The following is a 20239-nucleotide window of genomic DNA, read 5'->3' on the forward strand; positions in this document are numbered from 1 at the left end:
ACTCTGATAACACCATGACTGAGGGGAACGTGTGGGCCAGTGGGCTCTGTCCTGATGTGATGTATAGGGCAGGAAGATAGGGCCACATTGAGACTTGCTGAAGAATCATTGCTGGGAAATACAACAGATATAAGTTGAGCGGTATACAGGGCTTTGTTGTACTGTGAAAGAGCCATTCGGGATTGTGCGGTGTATGGAATCGAATGTGCTTATAAAACTTGCTAAAACTTGCTGAACAGAGTATTGAGTGCTTTGTGTTTGGCCAGCTCACCCATTAACTTAGTGCAATCCACGAAATTGCCACAAAACCAGCATTAGAGATTTGAATTTAATGCGGTCCGCAACAGGTCGCCAGTGGAGCTGGACATTTGATTTTAATCAAGCCTACATTAGCTTACTTCTTCTGTCTCTTGTGTTTCAGAGCACCGATGTCAAACACCTCCGATGTGTCAGGGGGGCCGCTGGTCTGTCCCCTGCTACATAATATGATGGAGCACCGCCTCAACAACAACACTCAGGCCAACTTGGTGGTGGTTTGCATCCATGGACTGGTCTCCTGCCTGGGGATTCTGGAGAACGCCCTCATCCTCTGGGTAGTCGGCTTCCGCCTGCAGCGCCGCACCGTCGCCTCTGTCTGGGTGCTCAACCTGGCCATGTCCGACTTCCTGGCAACCCTGACGTTGCCTCTTTTCACCCATTACCTCTCCTCCTCACACAACTGGGAGCTCGGCAGCATATTGTGCAAAACACAGGCTTCCAGTTTCTACTTGAACATGTTTGTGTCTGCCTTCCTGCTGGCTGCCATTTCAGTGGACCGCTGCCTTCTGGCGGCCAAACCGGTGTGGAGCCAGAATCACCGTACAGTGGCCGGAGCATGGAAGGTGTGTGTGCTGGGTTGGCTTTGGGCGGCAATTAATACATTACCTTACTTGATGTTCCGCTCAGTGACGGAAAAACTGGACGGGAGGAAACTCTGCTATCATAACTTTGCCTTGTATTCCTCTCAAGACACTCTGGAGAGAAATTGCAAAATAAGGCAAGCTGCAACAGCCATCTCCAAGTTATTGCTGGCCTTCTTGTTCCCCCTGGTGGTTATTGCAGGGAACTACATCCAGATTGTTCTAACCCTGAGGAACAGGAGCAGGAGGAGGAAGCAGAGTACCGGCAGGTTCACAGATGCATTGATTATGTCAAACAAAGATGGAGTACCAGAAACTACCCCTACAACCACAAAAACGACTAACATCTTTCTCAAGCCTCCAGTCTCTGGCCCATTGTTATCCCTGACGCCTACTAAATTGTCCCCCACTAATCAGACCAATAACAGCCAGCTATCCAAAAGCTTTACCAGGATGGTGACATTTGTGATTGCTGCATTCGTGCTGTGCTGGGCTCCCTATCACGTCTTCTGTTTGATCGAAGTGACAGCCCAGTACTGGCCCAAAAATCTCAAGTATGTGGAGGTGGGACTGCCCCTGGCCACGACGCTCGCCTTCCTGAATCCTGTGTTGAACCCCATTCTGTACGCCTTCAGCTGTCCCAACTTTTGTGTGAGGATACGACAGAGTTTGGGAGCTGTGTTTGAAGGCCTGGTAGAGGAAGGAGGCGGCTTACTGATGGCCCCAGGGAAAAGTTTAAGAGCTCATATAAGGCGGAAGAGCAGCAAAGATGTGAGCCTTGGGACGCCAACGTCGCCAAAGAGTTCACATTCACCTCATCTGTCTCCTCACAGCCAACCGTCCTTCCCCTTGCCTTCACCCTCCGAAGGCCCCAAAGACACTCACATGGAGCTAACAAGACAAGAAGCCAAAGATGAGGTGGAAGATAGCTGAGACACTGGCGGCTTTTTGGCTCAATGTTTGATTAAGTGGAATCATGTCAGATATGTCGTAATCTCTGTCGGCTCTTTTGCCTTTTCTCTTTAAAGTCACAAAGACACTCAAAGTGAATTTAAAGTGAAAAAGATGACAGGAAGAACAGAAGAGGAAGTAGAGGTGAATATTTCCAAATGCATCCTTTTTAGCTCAGTGTTTGATTCAGTAGAATCATGTCCGTTATGTGGTAATCTACAGGCAGGCCTGAGTCAGTGGATGCACTCTGGTCTACCACATTAAAGCTGCGACCACCACAAGAAGCATACAGAACAGGAGTAGTTTGATACAGTATTTTCAGCCATGCTAGCACCAGATACTAAGGACGACAACACTGATCTGTCACTCAGTCCACCCGCCACGTAGGTTAAATTGTAATATCTGGCTAAAAAAAACCACCCCACAGATTTTTGTATATGAAGACACACAAACCTTGCAACGTCTTAAAAAATGTCAGCATGTTAGGTCTTCATTGTAGTTTTAGATGTAAACTAAACCTAATTAGCTGTACAGCTAACAGTGTCACTGCATCTGCCTCTTTGTCCCCTCTAAGGACAGTCTGGATGCGACAGTTACTCAGTAACACCCCTCGGGGCACAATCCATTTTACAAGTCAACACTGTAACTCCTTCAAAGTCAGTGCGTTAACATGCAGAGTTTAAACAAGCTGCTTGAAAATCGATTTTGGCGTCTCCCAGTTTACATGCAACTGAGAAAATCTAATAACCGATGGGAACGTGTCCTCCTCCTCAACACTGGGTGGTGATATGCGGCGTTTCAGTGGGTTAATATGGCGCCCTTTCTGGCTGACCTCAGTTTGACACTTTGTGTCGTCACTACTGACTGGCTAATGCGATCGGCTAATGCGACTGACTAATGTGACCGACTAATGCAAAGGCTAATGTGACTGACTAATGCGATCGGCTAATGTGACCTGCTAATGCGATCTGCTAATGTGACCTGCTAATGTGACCATTGCATCTTTAACATTCAGAAATATATTGCACAGCACTGAATGGCTTCACTCAGCCACACTGATAAAAAAAAAATGTTTTGTTTGTCTCGTTCACTTTTATATTAAATTGATTTTTGTACATAAATTAATGGTCTGCTGTAGTTTTCATTCAATTCAATCTCATATTTATGTAAAAGGGTTTACAGACATCCACTAACATGTTATCAATTAATTCTTATGCCCTGGAATCCCACGACTTTTCCCATTTCACACTGAACTGTAAGAAGTGAGAAAGAAGTGAAGAATGTGAGGGGTCATAGGAAATATCAAATACATTTCTGCTGCACTAAATTGTGTTTAATGTTTTAAATTTTATTCAGATGAAGCATAAAAAAAGAAAAATTGAAAAACTCACAAGCAAAAAATGTTTTTTGCTGTAGAATGAGACTTTATGCTATTCAGCTTTCGGCCACCAGAGAGCAATATAGCACTAAATACATAAACAAACATCAAATGATAGTGAATGAAAGTGTGATTATGCTTTTCAGGTCGTGTAATCCAGGTGCACTTTAAATCTGCTGAACGTCTGACCACCTTTCTGAGTGATTGGATTTGATCATATCTGATATCCATTTTGATTGACTGTCTCATCACTGCATCAACAAATGTCTGGTTCCATCACACACACACACACACACACACACACACAGTCTTGTACTTCTACCTTTGTGAGGTCCCTCATTGGAACAGTGAATTCCCTTGCAAGGCTATAATAGTTTTGGATTTTTCATTAGTTTTAGTTTTAATTTTGTTGTGAATTTTTGTTTTCAAATTCAGTTAGTTTTAATGAGTTTTTAGAGTGAATTTGCTAGTTTTAGTTTAGTATTTTTTTTTTTTTGAAATGCTTTAATTTTAGTTTAGTTTGTATTAGTTTTAGTTTTTTGTAATGGGGTATTTGTTGGGTGGGAGATTAAAAGAGGTCACAGTAAATTTTGCCTTTATTTTCTTTGTCTTATCCATCTTCATAATGTATGAAAAAAGTTGACAAAGACGAAAACGAAGGACATTTTCACTATAATTTTAGTTAGTTTCAATTAGTTTTGTAACCACACAATACAGTTTCAGTTAGCCCCTTAACCTAAACTTCACCATCATAACTAAATGCCCAACCCTAACCCTAACATAAACCTGATTGTAACCTTTAACCCTTAAAACAAAGTCTGAAATCGCAAAAAAGCCTTTAAAGAAGTGAGGACCGGCTGAAATGTCCTCACTTTGCAAAAATGTCCTCACCCTGTTGGTTAAAAACGTGTCCCGGTCCTCACTATGTAGGAAGTACAACAACACACACACACACACGCACACACACAGGCGGAGGTGTAATGTGGGCCATGGAGGATTACCATGGAGGTAGTTGTAATTTGTAGAGAATATTAGAGAGTGAAGATCCAGAATATAAAGACAGAGCAGGATTAAAGCTAACGGAGCAGACTGACGGACAAAGCTCCACTTTCCTCTCAGCCATTCACTTCCAGCAGATTATCTCTCTCTCTCTCTCTCTCTCTCTCTCTCTCTCTCTCTCTACCTTTCTTTGGTACTGTCACTCGTTTTCTCCTCCTATGTTTCATTTAATTTACATGTCACTGTGTAGTAATGACTTCTCTCTTTAAAGTGACAGGGCAAACTCAAAGTGAAAACATTTATTGTATGGTGTATTTTTTTGTCATTTTTGTGTCTTTTTTGGTAATTTTGTGTCTTTTTAAAAATATATTTTTGTTTTCTTTGGTAATTCTGTGTATTTTTTGGTCATTTTGTGTCTTTTTTAAGTAATTTAATTTTTTTCTGTCATTTTGTGTCTTTTTTGGTCATTTTGTGTCTTTCTCTCTCTCTCTCTCTCTCTCTCTCTCTCTCTCTCTCTCTTTCTTTGGTACTGTCACTTGTTTTCTCCTCCTGTTTCATTTAATTTACATAACTCTCTGTAGCAATGACTTCTCTCTTTAAAGTGGCAGGGCAAACTCAAAGTGAACTCAAAGTGAAAGAAACAGGAAGAAGAGAAGAGGAAATAGAGGTGAATGTTGCCATATGCATCCTTTTGGCTCAATGTTAAATTCAGTGGAATCATGTCAGATATGTCATATTCTACATGTCGGACTAATGCAAGTGAAGAAAAACAGGAAGAAGAGAGGAGGAAGTAGGCATGAAAAGACAGATATGTGACAGGACAAATGAAGACACTTGAAGTGAACTCAAAGTGGAAAAAAAACAGGAAGAAGAGAAGAGCAAGAAGAGGTGAATATAACCACTGGATGCTTCCTTTTCTCTTAATGTTTAAAGCTGCAGCTACCACAAACAGCATGTAGAACAGAAAAAATGAAAAGCCTGATACAGTATAATTAGTCATGCATTTTTAGCAATGAGAGTGAAAAAACAAACACAATTCCTCAATAAATGTCTAAAATATGCAGATAAATTACATGAAAGCAGATTTTCCCAAAGAAATAGTTTCATTTAATGTTCATGGCTCTGTGTAGCGATGACTTTTCTCTTTAAAGTGACAGGACAAACAAAGACACTTGAAGTGAACTCAAAGTGGAAAAAAACAGGAAGAAGAGAAGAGCAAGTAGAGTCCTGATTCAGTGGATGACCTTTGACCTCCCACATTAAAGCTGCAGCCACCACAAACAGCATGTAGAACAGAAAATATGAAAAGCCTGATACAGTATTATTAGTCATGCATTTTTAGCAATGAGAGTGAAAAAACAGACACAACAGAAGAGGAAGTAGGGATGAATAAAGGTCAGTATATTAATACATGCACCCTATGTATTTCACAACATGGTTTTACTGTCAGTAAAAGGAAATTATTGTTCAGATCCAAAATGATTTTTGACATTTAAATCATGGGTCATGGGTCTCGCCAATTGTGGCCCTCATGACGATATTTTGTGGCCCCCACCTTGATATGAAAGTTAAATGTGAGTTTTATATGAATGGCACTTTACCGTCTTGTGTGTGGAAGGTCCCTTTAATCACTTTTTGGGTAATTTTGTGTCTTTTTAAAATCATATTGTGTCTTTTTTAGTAACTTTGTGTATTTCTTTGGTCATTTTGTGTCTTTTTTAAAAAATCATTTTGTGTCTTTATTTGGTCATTTTGTGTCTTTTTTATGTAATTTAGTTTTTTTTCTGTCATTTGTGTCTTTTTTGGTAATTTTGTGCCTTTTTGGTAATTCTGTGTATTTTTTTGTCATTTTGTGTCCCTTTTTTTTAGTAATCTTGTGTCTTTTTTGTAATTTTGTGTCTTTCTAAAGCAATTTATCTTTTTTTCTGTCATTTTGTGTCTTTTTTTTTAGTAATTTTGTGTCTTTTTTTGCTCATTTTGATACTGCCTCCAGTGGCCCCCAGGTAATTTGAGTTTAAGACCCCTGATTTACATCCTTTTGGCTCAATGTTAAATTCAGTGGAATCATGTCAGATATGTCATATTCTACATGTCGGACTAATGCAAGTGAAGAAAACCAGGAAGAAGAGAAGAGGAAGTACGGATGAAAAGACAGATACGTGACAGGACAAATGAAGACACTTGAAGTGAACTCAAAGTGAAAAAAAAACAGGAAGAAGAGAAGAGCAAGAAGAGGTGAATATAACCATTAGATGCTTCCTTTTCTCTTAATGTTAAAAGCTGCAGCCACCACAAACAGCATGTACAACAGAAAAGATGAAAAGCCTGGTACAGTATTATTAGTCATGCATTTTTAGCAATGACAGTGAAAAAACAGACACAACAGAAGAGGAAGTAGGGATGAATAAAGGTCAGTATATTAATACATGCACCCTGTGTATTTCACAACATGGTTTACAGTCAGTAAAAGGAAATTATTGTTCAGCTCCAAAATTAACATTTAAATCATTGGTCATGGGTCTCGCCAACTGCGGCCCTCATGACAATATTTTGTGGCCCCCACCTTGATATGAAAGTTTAATGTGAGTTTTATATGAATGGCACTTTACCGTCTTGTGTGTGGAAGGTCCCTTTAATTACTTTTTGGGTAATTTTGTCTTTTTAAAATCATTTTGTGTCTTTTTTAGTAATTTTGTGTCTTTTTTAGTAATTTCGTGTATTTCTTTGGTCATTTTGTGTCTTTTAAAAAATCATTTTGTGTCTTTTTAAAAAAATCATTTTGTGTCTTTATTTGGTCATTTCGTGTCTTTTTTAAAGTAATTTAATGTTTTTTCAGTCATTTTGTGTCTTTTTTTGGTCATTTTGTGTCTTTTTTTTTAGTAATCTTGTGTCTTTTTTGTAATTTTGTGTCTTTCTAAAGCAATTTATCTTTTTTTCTGTCATTTTGTGTCTTTTTTTTTAGTAATTTTGTGTCTTTTTTTGCTCATTTTGATACTGCCTCCAGTGGCCCCCAGGTAATTTGTGTTTGAGACCCCTGATTTACATCCTTTTGGCTCAATGTTAAATTCAGTGGAATCATGTCAGATATGTCATAATCTACATGTCGGACTAATGCAAGTGAAGAAAACCAGGAAGAAGAGAAGAGGAAGTAGGGATGAAAAGACAGATACGTGACAGGACAAATGAAGACACTTGAAGTGAACTCAAAGTGAAAAAAACAGGGAGAAGAGAAGAGCAAGAAGAGGTGAATATAACCACTAGATGCTTCCTTTTCTCTTAATGTTTAAAGCTGCAGCCACCACAAATAGCATGTACAACAGAAAGGATGAAAAACATGATACAGTATTATTAGTCATGCATTTTTAGCAAGGAGAGTGAAAAAACAAACACAATTCCTCAATAAATGTCTAAAATATGCAGATAAATTACATGAAAGCAGATTTTCCCAAAGAAATAGTTTCATTTAATGTTCATGGCTCTGTGTAGCGATGACTTTTCTCTTTAAAGTGACAGGACAAACAAAGACACTTGAAGTGAACTCAAAGTGGAAAAAAACAGGAAGAAGAGAAGAGCAAGTAGAGTCCTGATTCAGTGGATGACCTCTGACCTCCCACATTAAAACTGCAGCCACCACAAACAGCATGTAGAACAGAAAAAAAGAAAAGTCTGATACAGTATTATTAGTCATGCATTTTTAGCAATGAGAGTGAAAAAACAGACACAACAGAAGAGGATGTAGGGATGAATAAAGGTCAGTATATTAATACATGCACCCTGTGTATTTCACAACATGGTTTACAGTCAGTAAAAGGAAATTATTGTTCAGATCCAAAATTAACATTTAAATCATGGGTCATGGGTCGCGCCAATTGTGGCCCTCGTGACGATATTTTGTGGCCCCCACCTTGATATGAAAGTTTAATGTGAGTTTTATATGAATTTTTAAAAATCATTTTATTTGTATAATTTAATTTCATCCCCTGAGATGTATGGAAGAGGATTAGGGCCATTTTGTGTCTTTTTTGGGTCATTTTTGTGTTTTTTTTTTTTTTTAGTAATTTCGTTTTTTTCTGTCATTTTGTGTCTTTTTTTAAAATTAATTTTGTGTCTTTTTTTTGTCATTTTGATCATGCCTCCAGCGGCCCCCAGGTAATTTGAGATTGAGACCCCTGGTTTAGACCATAGACTGTATAAGGTTTAGACCCATGTTGTGCATCAAGGTTAAGGTTTTATTTGTTGTTGGAACAGAGGAAAGACTAAACAAAGCTCTTCTGTCAAGTTTGAATTACGTGTGTTCAACTATGAGTTAGCACGGCAATTAAGATAGTTTGTTGTCATGTCATCATATTTTATTACATCAAATTATGGGTCTCAAAGTCATAAAATATGAGAACAGATTGTTGTTTTTTGACAAGTGGGAAGGTGTCAGATACACTACAGGACAGAAGTTTGGAAGCAAGTTCAAATTTGTTCAAAAAAAGATCATCATTGCTATACTTTGAAACAAAATAAACATGACTTTTCTATAAAGAGTCACTTATTAGAACACATTTTGACTCTAATTATCAGCTCTTTGGGTTTTTATTGCTTACATCATGAGTCTCAAACTCGCGGCCCGCGGGCCAATTGTGGCCCTCGTGACGATATTTTGTGGCCCCCACCTTGATATGAAAGTTTAATGTGAGTTTTATATGAATGGCACTTTACCATGTTGTGTGTGGAAGGTCCCTTTAATTACTTTTGTCTTTTTTGGTAATTCTGTGTCTTTTTTTGGTCATGTGTGTCTTTTTTTTTGGTCATTTTGTGTCTTTTTTTTAAATAATTTTGTGTCTTTTTTGGTCATATTGTGTCTTACTTTTTAAAATAATTTTGTGTCTTTTTTTGGTCATTTTGTGCCTTTTTCTAGATGATTTAGTTTTTTTCTGTCATTTTGTGTCTTTTTTTCTGTCATTTTGTGTCATTTTGATACTGCCCCCAGCGGCCCCAGGTAATTTGAGTTTGAGACCCCTGGCTTAGACTTTGTGTATCCTGTTTCTTTTGTCAGAGATATGAACAGTTGAGATTTATTGGAATTTTTGTGTCTTATCTCTCAAAAGCCAAAGAGCTAAAGTGAATAATGCAAACTGATTTGTTTTTGACTTTTGCACTGAAGTTCTGACTCTTCCAAATCTTCTCAACACTAAAACTAAGCCCTTCTTTTCTTTTGTTAACATTTATTCAGCAATGGTCTGGTAACATCAATGTATAAATGAAGGTAAATTGAGGAAAATGGTTCAATTCAATAAAGGCAAAGTCTGATCATGTAGTAAACACATACAAAAACCCAAAGAATCCATACAGGTTTTCAAGAAAGACATTGTGAACAGAAAATTTAAGTTGCTTCCAAACTTTTGGCCTGTAGTGTATATTGATGTTACCAGACCATTGATGAATAGATGTTAACAAAAGAAAATAAGTTTTAGGTTTAAAATCACATTTTATGTTGGACTAAAGGACTAAAAAAGACACAAAATGACAAAAATGACACAAAATGACAAAAAAGACACAAAATGACTGAAAAAAAGACACAAAATGACCAAAAAAAAGACACAAAATGACCAAAATTGTTACGCTAAACACACAAGACACAAATAAAATAGAGTCCCACTAGAATAAAAACCAGAGTTGATGACAGGATCACACACAATCACAAGATCACATTTATGTTGGTTTTTCTTTGTTTCTTTTTGGCTCAAAATATTGAACCAGTAAGTCAGAATAAAAAATCAATGATTATCAGGTCATATAGGTGAAAAACATATACCAACATGGCATTTAAACATTTTTAAGTGGTGTATACAGGCAGGATGAAAAGCATTCAAACATGGACAAAATAGCCCAAAACTCCATAGAGTTAAGATTTACTGGTGTTTCTGACTATAGAAAAGACAGAATGACATAGATGAGGATAAAGATGATGAAACAGCAGGAGGACAGTGAGAACATTGACAGTGTAAGATGTTGACACCGATAGAGAGATTATATAAACCGCTGTGAAAAACAGTTGGTAGAGATGAGAGATAAGGAAAGGTGGAGGCTTTAAAAGGGTTTAATGCACTGCTGCAGCACTTATAGCCGACAGATGCTGCAAGAGAGAATTAAAGCATGTCGCACGTCACTCATTCTCCTTTAAACGCCGTGCAAGTAGTAATATATGCTCATGCACAAAAACAGGATTTTGCATTTGTAAAAAATAAGTTACTAAATAAAAAACTATGCGTGCATCATGTCAATGCAACAGATGAAACATGGCAGCATGTGCAACTGCACTGCAAAAAAAGGTCTAAAAATCAGATAAAAACACTAAATCTGAGGGAAATGATCTTGCTGCATGGACAGATAATTTACCTTGACAAGATTTCTTAAATTAAGATTATTAAATCTAGAAATAAACATGTTGTAAGCAATGTGTTTCTTGGGTGTGTTTTTATGTGTGTATTTGTCATTTTTTAAAATGTGTTTTATGTGTATTTTTTGTGATTTTGTAATTTTTTTGTGTTTTTTATGTGTGTTTTTGTAATTTTTTGTGTTTTTTGTAAAAAAAAATAAAAATATGTCTTTTTTATCATTTTAAAAAATATATTTTTTTGAAACATGAAAATGAAATTAACACAATTTGAAATGAAAATAATAATCAGATCATATAGGTGAGGTTATGCTGAACTCTGCACTAAATCTGAGGGAAATTATCTTGCTGCATGGACAGATAATTTAAGAACAAAAATTCTTAAATTAAGATTATTAAATCTAGAAATAAGCACGTTGTAAGCAATGCGTTTTTTGTGTGTGTTTTTGTGTGTGTTTTTTGTAATTTTTTATGTGTTTTTATGTGTATTTTTATGTTGAACACTTAAAATAAGAAATTAACTCTTAAAACACTTCTAAATCTAAAGTTTTTTTTTTATCTTGGTAAGAAACAAATAATTGTCAGGTCACTCTGCTCGCAGCTTTAATGTATCTTGTTTTGAGAGTTAATTTCTTATTTTAAGTGTTCAAAATGTTTATTTCTAGATTTAATAATCTTAATTTAAGAAATATTGTCAAGGGAAATTATCTGTCCAAGCAGCAAGATCATTTCCCTCAGATTTAGTGCACAGTTCAGCATAATCTCACCTATATGACCTGATTATTATTTTCCTTTTGACTTACTGGATCAGCATTTTAAACTCTAAAAACACACACAAAAAAATACAAAAAACACACATAAAAATACTCAAAAAAACACAAAAAAATCAAAAAAGACAAAAAACACACATAAAACATAAAAAAATTATAAAAATACACATTGTTTTTACAAAAAACACAAAACAATTACAAAATCACAAAAAATTACAAAAAACACACAAAAAAACAAGAAATCTTCAAGTCAAGGTAAATTATCTGTCCATGCAGCAAGATCATTTCCCTCAGATGTAGTGTTTTTATCTTGCTTTTAGACTAAACACCTTTTATGCATTTTGTGCAATGCATGTATATTATAATGTACATTTATGCAAAAACAGGAACAGTTTAATAAAGTTTGCCTCATAATTAATCTATGTTTGTTCTCATATACGTTGCATCTTCTTCTTGTAGTTGTGAATCATTAACATACAGTTTTTTATGCAATCGATTTCCATAGAATTAACACAACTGACATAGAAAAATGAGTGTAATTCAACATTTTTGACTGTTAAACGGAGCCGAACACAGCAGAGAAAAGCCTTCTGCTTTATCTTAAGAATGCACTGTTACAAGATGACTTAGAGGAAGTTATTTATCAACTTCTCTAAGTGTTAACATTTTACTTACCCTTTGTTTTAAAGGCAAACCGGGATGTGAAGTTGTTGATAAGTTGGTAAAGAAATTCCTATCCAGGCTGTTTCTTGCAGGTCCGTACAGAAGCTATGTGAGTTAATTTGCTGCAGCGACTTGTAAACATCACTTTGACAGGAAGTGGGAGTGAACTTGAGCGGGGAATTTCCTCCCTTTAGTTTTAGGCTATTCTGAAACTTGGACTTTCCACAACATCTACAGAATTGCAACATTATTATGATGAAGACAGTTTCATATTCAGTGCTGGAATGTTACTAAGTACATTTACTCAAGTGCTCTTCTGCCCTTCAAAGCTACTAACTGCAGTAAATACATTGTTGGTTGAAATTGAGTTATGAACTGAAAATGAACTTCTTGATGGTTTTCTCTGTTTTATCTTGTGACAAAGTTTTCAATTTTGCTTTAATTTTGCTTCAATTTTCTATTATTTTTGTGTTTTAATTAGTATATATATATATATATGCTAATTAAAGCATAAAAATAATAGAAATTATACGATTATTTGATAGGGAAATTAGTATCTAAATAGTGATGAAGTAAAAAGTGAGATAAAATTATACACTGCAAAAAAGGTGTGTCTAAAAACAAGATAAAAACACTAAATCTGAGGGAAATGATCTTGCTGCATGGACAGATAATTTACCTTGAAAAGATTTCTTAAATTAAGATTATTAAATCTAGAAATAAACATTATGTAAGCAATGTGTTTTTGTGTGTGTTTATTGTAATTTTGTTTTGTTTTCATGTCTATTTTTTGTGATTTGGTATTTTTTGTGTTTTTTATGTGTATTTTTTGTGTTTTTTGTAAAAAAAAAAAAAAAGTATTTTTTTTATATATTCTTTAAAAATAAATGTTTTGTGTGTTTTTTTGTTTTTTTATCTGTATTTTTTTTGCAAAAAAAAAAAATGTTTTTTGTGTGTTTTTATGTGTGTTTTTTGTGTTCAAAATGTTGATCCAGTAAATGAAAATGAAAATAATAATCAGGTCATAAAGGCGAGGTTATGCTTAACTGTGCACTAAATCTGAGGGAAAGCTTCAAAAATCCCATCTGCGCCGCTGCATTTATTGATGATTCAGTGAAGAGAATTGAATGCCAGTCCAAGTGACAAATGCTTGAACTATGAGTTTGTTGAACTTTCCTGTCTAGGACCAGGGGTGGACCAGCTCCTTTCCTCTACAACAGACGTTATGTTTCCTTTTGTTTGTCTGTTGAGTGTCAAGAGGCTCATACACTACTGGACCAATTCTTAGGAAACATTGTGAAAGGGTGTAGCATGGGCCAATGAGGAACCCATTACATTTTAACCGTCTGGAGTTCATCTATTTCGCATGTTTATTCTGTAATAACTTTATGTATATATCATATGTAGACAAGCTGAGAAAGCCAGTTAAAAGGTGTGCCATTTATGTTTCTAGACCATGTTTAAAATGTGTATTTTCCTTTCTACAATGAATTACTATTTTTTAATTTACATGCAAAAATAATGTTATAAATGTAATATAGTAGAAACCTGAAAATAGAAACCATAGAAACCTGTGTCTTTTGTTTGTATTTTGGGTTCTTGGCAGCTTTATACTTTGTTAATTAAAATTAAATGAAAAATCTGACTGATAGCCAAGTTTGTGTGGAGAAAAAGGAGCCATGCATGTGATGTAAGGACAGACTGAAATATGCTGAATAGAGACAGAAATGAATGCATAGCAAGTTGACAAATTTGAACCAAAATCTCCTGGACTTCAAAGGTTTAATCAGATTCACTATTCAAGGGGTGAGTTAGACTCTAGTAGCTTTAGTTTAGGCCCTGCTGCAGATTTCATTCAGGCAGTCGTGTCTCACACCCAGGATTTTACTGACAATGTTAACAGTTCTAGTAAGCATGTTGTTTTGTGAAGTGTTAGTGTTACTGTACCAACAGGTAATGCAGACAGGTAAATATTCTCAATAAATGACTTCAAAAGGGACCGGTCTACATTGACGGAGGCCAACTTCCTTAAGAAATTCAGTCTTTTTTGGGACTTTTTTATGGATGTTCTCTGAGTGAGTGTTGTTCCCATTTCAGTTTGCTGCCTATAAAGACTCCAATAAATTTGTATTCCTCAACCATTTGAATTGGTTTGTCCTGGGAGGAGGGACGAGACCTTCTGAAGTCAATGTGCATTTCATTGGTTTTAGATGTGGAAGTAGTGGAGCATTTTAGGTACCTGGGCACGATTTGAAATCAAACTCATTTTTTTCATGAAAAACTCTGTGAGTATTTGTAAGAGAGCCAACCAGCAACCTTTTTTAATCAGGAAGCTGAGAAGCTTTGGTTTAAGCCAACAAATTCTTGAGATGGCTTACAACGTCCAGCTCCTCCTGGGGGACCCCGAGGCGTTCCCAGGCCAGGAGAGAGAAATAATCCCTTCACCGTGTTCTGGGTCTTCCCCGGGGCCTCCTACCAGTTGGACGTGCCTGGAACACCTCTAATGGGAGGAGCCCGGGAGGATCCTGACCAGATGCCCAAACCACCTCAGCTGGCTCCTTTCAACTACATGTCTACATTCATGTCTTCATGAATGCATTCTACAGTTTGATATAACTGCTTGGTTTGGCAATTTGAGTAAAAAGGAGAAGAACAAGCTTTCCACAATTGTTAAGACTACAGGGAAGACGGTTGGCAAGTCCTCTTCTGTTTATCCCACCAGTGAGGGCATTCTCCACTTTCTCCTTGTATTTCAACCTCTGCCTGTTTACCTCTTTCTGAAAAATGAGTAAGCAGCAGATGATATACCGTGATTTATGGTCCAGTATGGTTATTTGTCAGAAACATACGATGGAGCTGCAGACAACGAGTTAAGACTTATTTTGTGGTTTTCTCCTGATCTGAAACTGTTTTCCATCAGTTTGAATACTTTACTGGAGATCTGAAAAGTTTTTTTTATTAGGAATGCTGAAGGTTTCAGCTCTGAATCCAGGTCACATTGTTTTTATTTTACTTATAAATAAACACATTTTATTGTACATATATTTCTCCTAAGATCTGAAAAAAATTAAAATAAATACTAAAAACTGGCAAATTTATTAAGTTAATAGCTGTGGCAGCCAAGAAAAAATTAAATAAATTAAAAAACAATACTAATTCTAACTTGACTTGACATTCTGAGTCAAAATAATAAGGTCTTAAATAGAGAGTTGTGATTTTTCCAAAAACTGCATTACTCCTTAGTATTTTTGATTGAATATGACTTATGTGAGGTTTCCAGCTGATTTTGTGATAAAGTATTACATCCAGAAATGTATTTTCATTTAACATTTCTATATTCTTGTTATTAAACATAATTTGCATTTGTGTATACTTTTTTTATTTCCAAATATCATCATTTTAGTCTCCCTCAAAAGCAGCTGCAAGTCTTCTACAGAACATAATATGGTAGTGTCGTCGGCAAATAGAACAAAGTTAAGGTTTTTCCTTAAACTTAACGTAGATCATTGATATGGATTACAAATAATTGAGGTCCCAATACTGAACCCTGGGGTACACCACAATTAATGTTTGGAAATGATGATTTATAATCACCCATCGGAACAAACTGCTGCCTTGGTTTTTTTTTTTAGATAACTTTGTACCCACTGTATTCCTATTCCCCAGGTACCAAATGTTCCAATTTATCTATTAATATGTTGCGATGTATAGTGTCAAAAGCTTTTTTTAAATCAATGAAAATACGTATTGAATATTTACTCTCAACAGTGTTATTTGTTATTTCCTCTGTGAGTTCCATTAATGCTAGATCCGTTGGTTCTGAATCCATATTGACTGTCATTCCGGTCTGTAATTTGTAAAATGATGATTGATCCCTGTTTTGTATAGTGGTATAAAGTATAATATAGTATATTTATATAAAGTATATAAAGTATAAGTGGAATTTGGCTGTTTGGCAGTTAATGCCCTTGCAATTTCTGGAATTACTTATTTAAAAATTGCTGTTTCAATTTCTTTCTAGTCAGCTGATTTTTTGTTCTTACATGTATTTACTGTATCTACTAATCCATTTTTGGAAAAGGGAACTTGGATTTTTGTCCCTATGGTCTTCTTCCTCTTCTTGAACTGATTCTGGCGTTTTTTTCTGTCAACGCATGCCTAATATTCACAAATTATTTATTAAAACACTTTACCACATCTTACATATTACTTATGGTTTCATCATTATCATAACTGGTGGAGATCTGTCCTCTCTGCATGCCATTCTAGTCATCATTAAATTCATTTTTTGTCTTCTGAGAATGAAGAAGATTGCTCAAACCAAGAGAACAATGAATGTTAAGTTTGTTAAGTGCACCCTCAGTACATCTGTGAATATAATCCTGCTCCACCTGCCTTCCTGTCAGCTCTTGCTCTGCTGAGTGAGCCCTTCCCTCCTCTCTTTGTCTTATATTTAGTTTCTGTTTTGGGAATTCATACAGTGGATCATTTGACAGATATAGATAATCCTTTTTTACAGTAAGTTCTTGAAAGACTTTACCGAAACTCTAACTGTCCTGCCGCACCTTTTCTTAACCCTATAAAGCCTGAACCATTAAATAATTGCCAGAATTTATTTTTTTTTAAACTTGAGTGTTTATTGAACCTGCTGACAGATAATTAAAAAACAATAGGGATATATGATTCTAATTTGTATCATATTTGATACATCAGTTCTTTTTGTGCAATTTGTTGCTCACAGTTTGTTTTTCTTGAACTAACAAAAACATATAAAACCCAACATTTTTTACCTTTTAAGGCTTTACTTTCTTTTAACATTTTCCTCAAACATGCAAAATATTTTTTTCCATATAACACAACATCATACATCTGCTGATATGAAGTTTTCCGGCAGCAATGACTGATCCACCAGTGGAACCTGCATATCATTTTTGCTATATCTTGTATTTTTGTGCAATTTGTTGCTCAGTTGTTGTTTTTTTCAATACACGTCAGGTTTTTTAGGAAAAAAACATCACACTGATGATGCATAGGTCTCAAAAACTTGTGTATCAAATATGATACATTTGGCTTTATAGGGTTAAAAAAATAAAGATTAATGCAAGTTCATCCTAAATCCAGGTAACCTTCTCAAGTATCATCCAGGTCATCATACACAGTTGGGCATGTAGGAAGGGTTTTGTTTGTTAAAAAATAAAATAAAAAGGGTACATTCTGCACAACATGGGGCCCCACCAGTATGAAAAAAGCTATGAAGCATGATGTATGATGAAATAGTCCTCCATCCTTGATTATGATTAGCATTTAGTTAAAGGAGATCCAGATCAAAGTAATTAATGATAAGGTACTGAACCAAACCAAATCATCTAGGGGGGTCTGGGGGCATGGCCCCCCGGGAGAAAAATGTGTAAATTTATAAGTAAAATGCATCAATCGCGTGTACTTTGAGAGCTAAATGAGAGCAAAAACCTCACATAACATTTTCACAGTTGGGAGATACTCTATTATAGAATCTTTGATATCCTACTGTGTCATTTTTAGTTGCTGTCAACATGCTTTCCTCTAGGACATGGAGTAGACATCCAGTGTGAAAAAATAGCTGGCTAGGGGGGTCCCGGGGCATGCCCCTATTGAGATTTTTTTCCCCATAAAATCCCAAATTTTGTGGCTTCCCACACATTCTAATACCTCCATCAGATACACTGCATATTCTCATTGCATATTTTAATGAATTTTCTAAAGGAGAATAAGGGTTCTTTTATGATTCTCTGGGTCCCCCAGGAGGAGCTGGACGTTGCTTACCCTGCTGCCCCCGCGACCCGGCCCCGGATAGGTGAAAAGGAAATATGCAATAAGCGATAAGAAAAATGGATGGGTGGATGGATTATGATTTTTTTCAGGCATTTTATTTTGATAGTATTCTTGTAAATTCTGTGGTGGATTCTGTTAACACACTGTGCTTTTATTTTGAAAGCTGGCTCGCGGCTACCGAATGGCATAGTGTGTTTGGCCCTCTGACCTCTGCTGAGCAACAGCAACACAAGGCAAATTATGTATATATGAATAGTGTAAACATACTTTAAGTAGCTTGTAGCAGACTCTAGTTAATTAATGGGAAACCCTGATGTATCATTGGTGTAAATTAATCTTTACAACTTTAAAGAAAGCTTGCTGTATTACTTACCTCACACACTGATGTCAGAGTAACAACTCTGACTGTATCTAAGTAGCTCGAAGCTGTTCTTCATAGCAGCGCTACATGAAAGCAATGCCTCTTTCGCTTTGCCCGTTCGTCGGCTACCAAAGAGAGCTAGAGAGCTTTAGCTAACAACAACATGTTTTTTCGGTTTGCCATATTCTTGCTAAAGAGGGCACATCATCATAATTTATTGTATGAAAGGGCACCCTAGAAATCAAATCAAATCAAATCAAAATCAAAATCAAAATTACTTCATTTATCCCGAGGGTAAATTCAGTTAGTCTGGTAGAATCTCTGTTAGAATGAGACAAATTCTAACAGAGAAAAAAGTTGCAAATTTACTAGATTAAAGTGGTAAATCTACAAGAAAAAAAGTTGCATATTTAAGAGATTTAAAGTGGCAAATTTGCGATGTAAATGCAAATTTGATGTCAAGAGGGCACTCAATCATTTTTTTTCATGTGAAAAGGGCAGCCAATAAGACACTTTCCCTCCTTTTTTCACCATCTAGAGGGCACTTTAGCAACACCGTTTCAACCATGGAGGTACCAGAAGGCCACTAAAAGGGCACTCATTAAGGCACGTTATTGTATTTTTTTGCTCCGGAGGGCACATCATCATAATTTATTGTATGAAGGGGCACCCTAGAGGGCACCCAGTCATTTTTCAACCCGGTCGCCAGGATGAAACATCCACTATGGACTTTTCTGCAAATCACAGACACGTCCATAGTCGACGTTCAGTACGTTCGATATCAACGTTTTGTTCACCATGCATTTAACGTGAGCCAAAATACGTTCCATATCAACATTTCTCTGTTTCTTCAGCTTTCTGCTTGCAGGAACGCCGAATGGCAGTGGGAAAACAACGTTTTAAGATAGATTATGCATTGAAATGTGTTTTGACATTAACATTTATAGCGAGAAATATGTATATTACTTTCATAATCTATGTTGAATGAATGCACATTATGTTTTATTTGTCACTGATGCTGCGACCCCCTCCATTTATTGTCGCTTATGGTTGATATATATATATATATATATATATATATCCCATATGCGGTGGGCATTATCGATGAACCACGTAGTTAAATGTTGTTTGAATCATTCCATCGCATCGGTAACGTTACTTGTGTTGTTTTACGTAACTGCTTAGTGCAGATTTTTCACTAAAAACTTAAATTTCCTCATACAATGAGTGACAGAATGCCTAGCGCAGTGGTTGCCATAACAACGGTAACGCAGCGTTCTGGCAGAGACTAGTTTCCAGTGTACAAACCTTGTCCCCTCTGAGGCCAGTCTACATTTAATGAGGTCTGTATTTAACTGCTAAACTACTCTACAAAACAACGTTAACTGTAGGTGGTATTGATCCAAATGTGACCTTAATTTAAGTGACAATAAATCACGTCAATCCACGTGTAAAGGGCAGCCAATAAGGCATTTCCTCTTGTTTTCACCATTTTTGAAGGCAGTTTAGCACGTTTTTTCAACCATGGAGGCACACTGCTTGTACGTGCACCGCTCGAGCCCATATGGTGAGTGTAATATACGATTGGAAGCACTATAAAGTGCAAAGGATTGAGGACAAGCCCAGAGAGGAAATAAACACGGGATTATTGGAGATGTCACTTACATGGACAGAAAATAGAGTCAGGCTCAAAAAAGACAAGATGTCCATGCAACAGGCATGAATATGCCGAATATTTAGTGATATCTATTTAAAAGTTTAAGGATAAGGAAGTTACCCAAGAGCGGGAAAAACACATGAATTAACAATAGAAGCTGACGGATGAAAAAGTGAGTGATGGATGCAGATAGAAGAGGAGGGATGAGAGAAGGAGGAGCATCAACAGTGGGAGATATGCCTCAGATTATCAACCAGTGTCAGATGCTCTAGAGACAGATAAAGAGGAGGAGTGGACTAGAGCGTGACAGGGGGAGAGACAGAGAGAAAGAGGACGTCTCTGTGTATGCAAGCTGGGCTGCGAAG

General features: G+C 36.3%; 2 protein-coding genes across 2 annotated transcripts in view; one reads left to right on the forward strand and one right to left on the reverse strand.

The window, feature by feature from the left end:
• Positions 1–12379, reverse strand: part of vwa11 (von Willebrand factor A domain containing 11) — a 48457-nt gene extending 36078 nt beyond the window's left edge. Inside the window, exon 1 of the mRNA XM_059328950.1 lies at positions 12058–12379. The gene's annotated coding sequence lies outside the window, so the exon portion shown is untranslated. The remainder of the gene's footprint in view (positions 1–12057) is intronic.
• Positions 347–1832, forward strand: LOC131968208 (prostaglandin D2 receptor 2). Its single transcript, XM_059328984.1, has one exon. It carries the CDS (start codon positions 429–431, stop codon positions 1830–1832), a length of 1404 nt encoding a protein of 467 aa, XP_059184967.1. The 5' UTR covers positions 347–428.
• Positions 12380–20239: the final 7860 nt, after the last annotated feature.

Source organism: Centropristis striata, chromosome 1 (assembly GCF_030273125.1).
Source record: "Centropristis striata isolate RG_2023a ecotype Rhode Island chromosome 1, C.striata_1.0, whole genome shotgun sequence".
Taxonomy (NCBI): Eukaryota; Metazoa; Chordata; class Actinopteri; order Perciformes; family Serranidae; genus Centropristis; species Centropristis striata.

What these genes read in the sequence shown, in the direction of transcription:
- LOC131968208 (XM_059328984.1), top strand. Translation starts at nt 429, where the DNA reads ATGTCAAACACCTCCGATGTGTCAGGGGGGCCGCTGGTCTGTCCCCTG.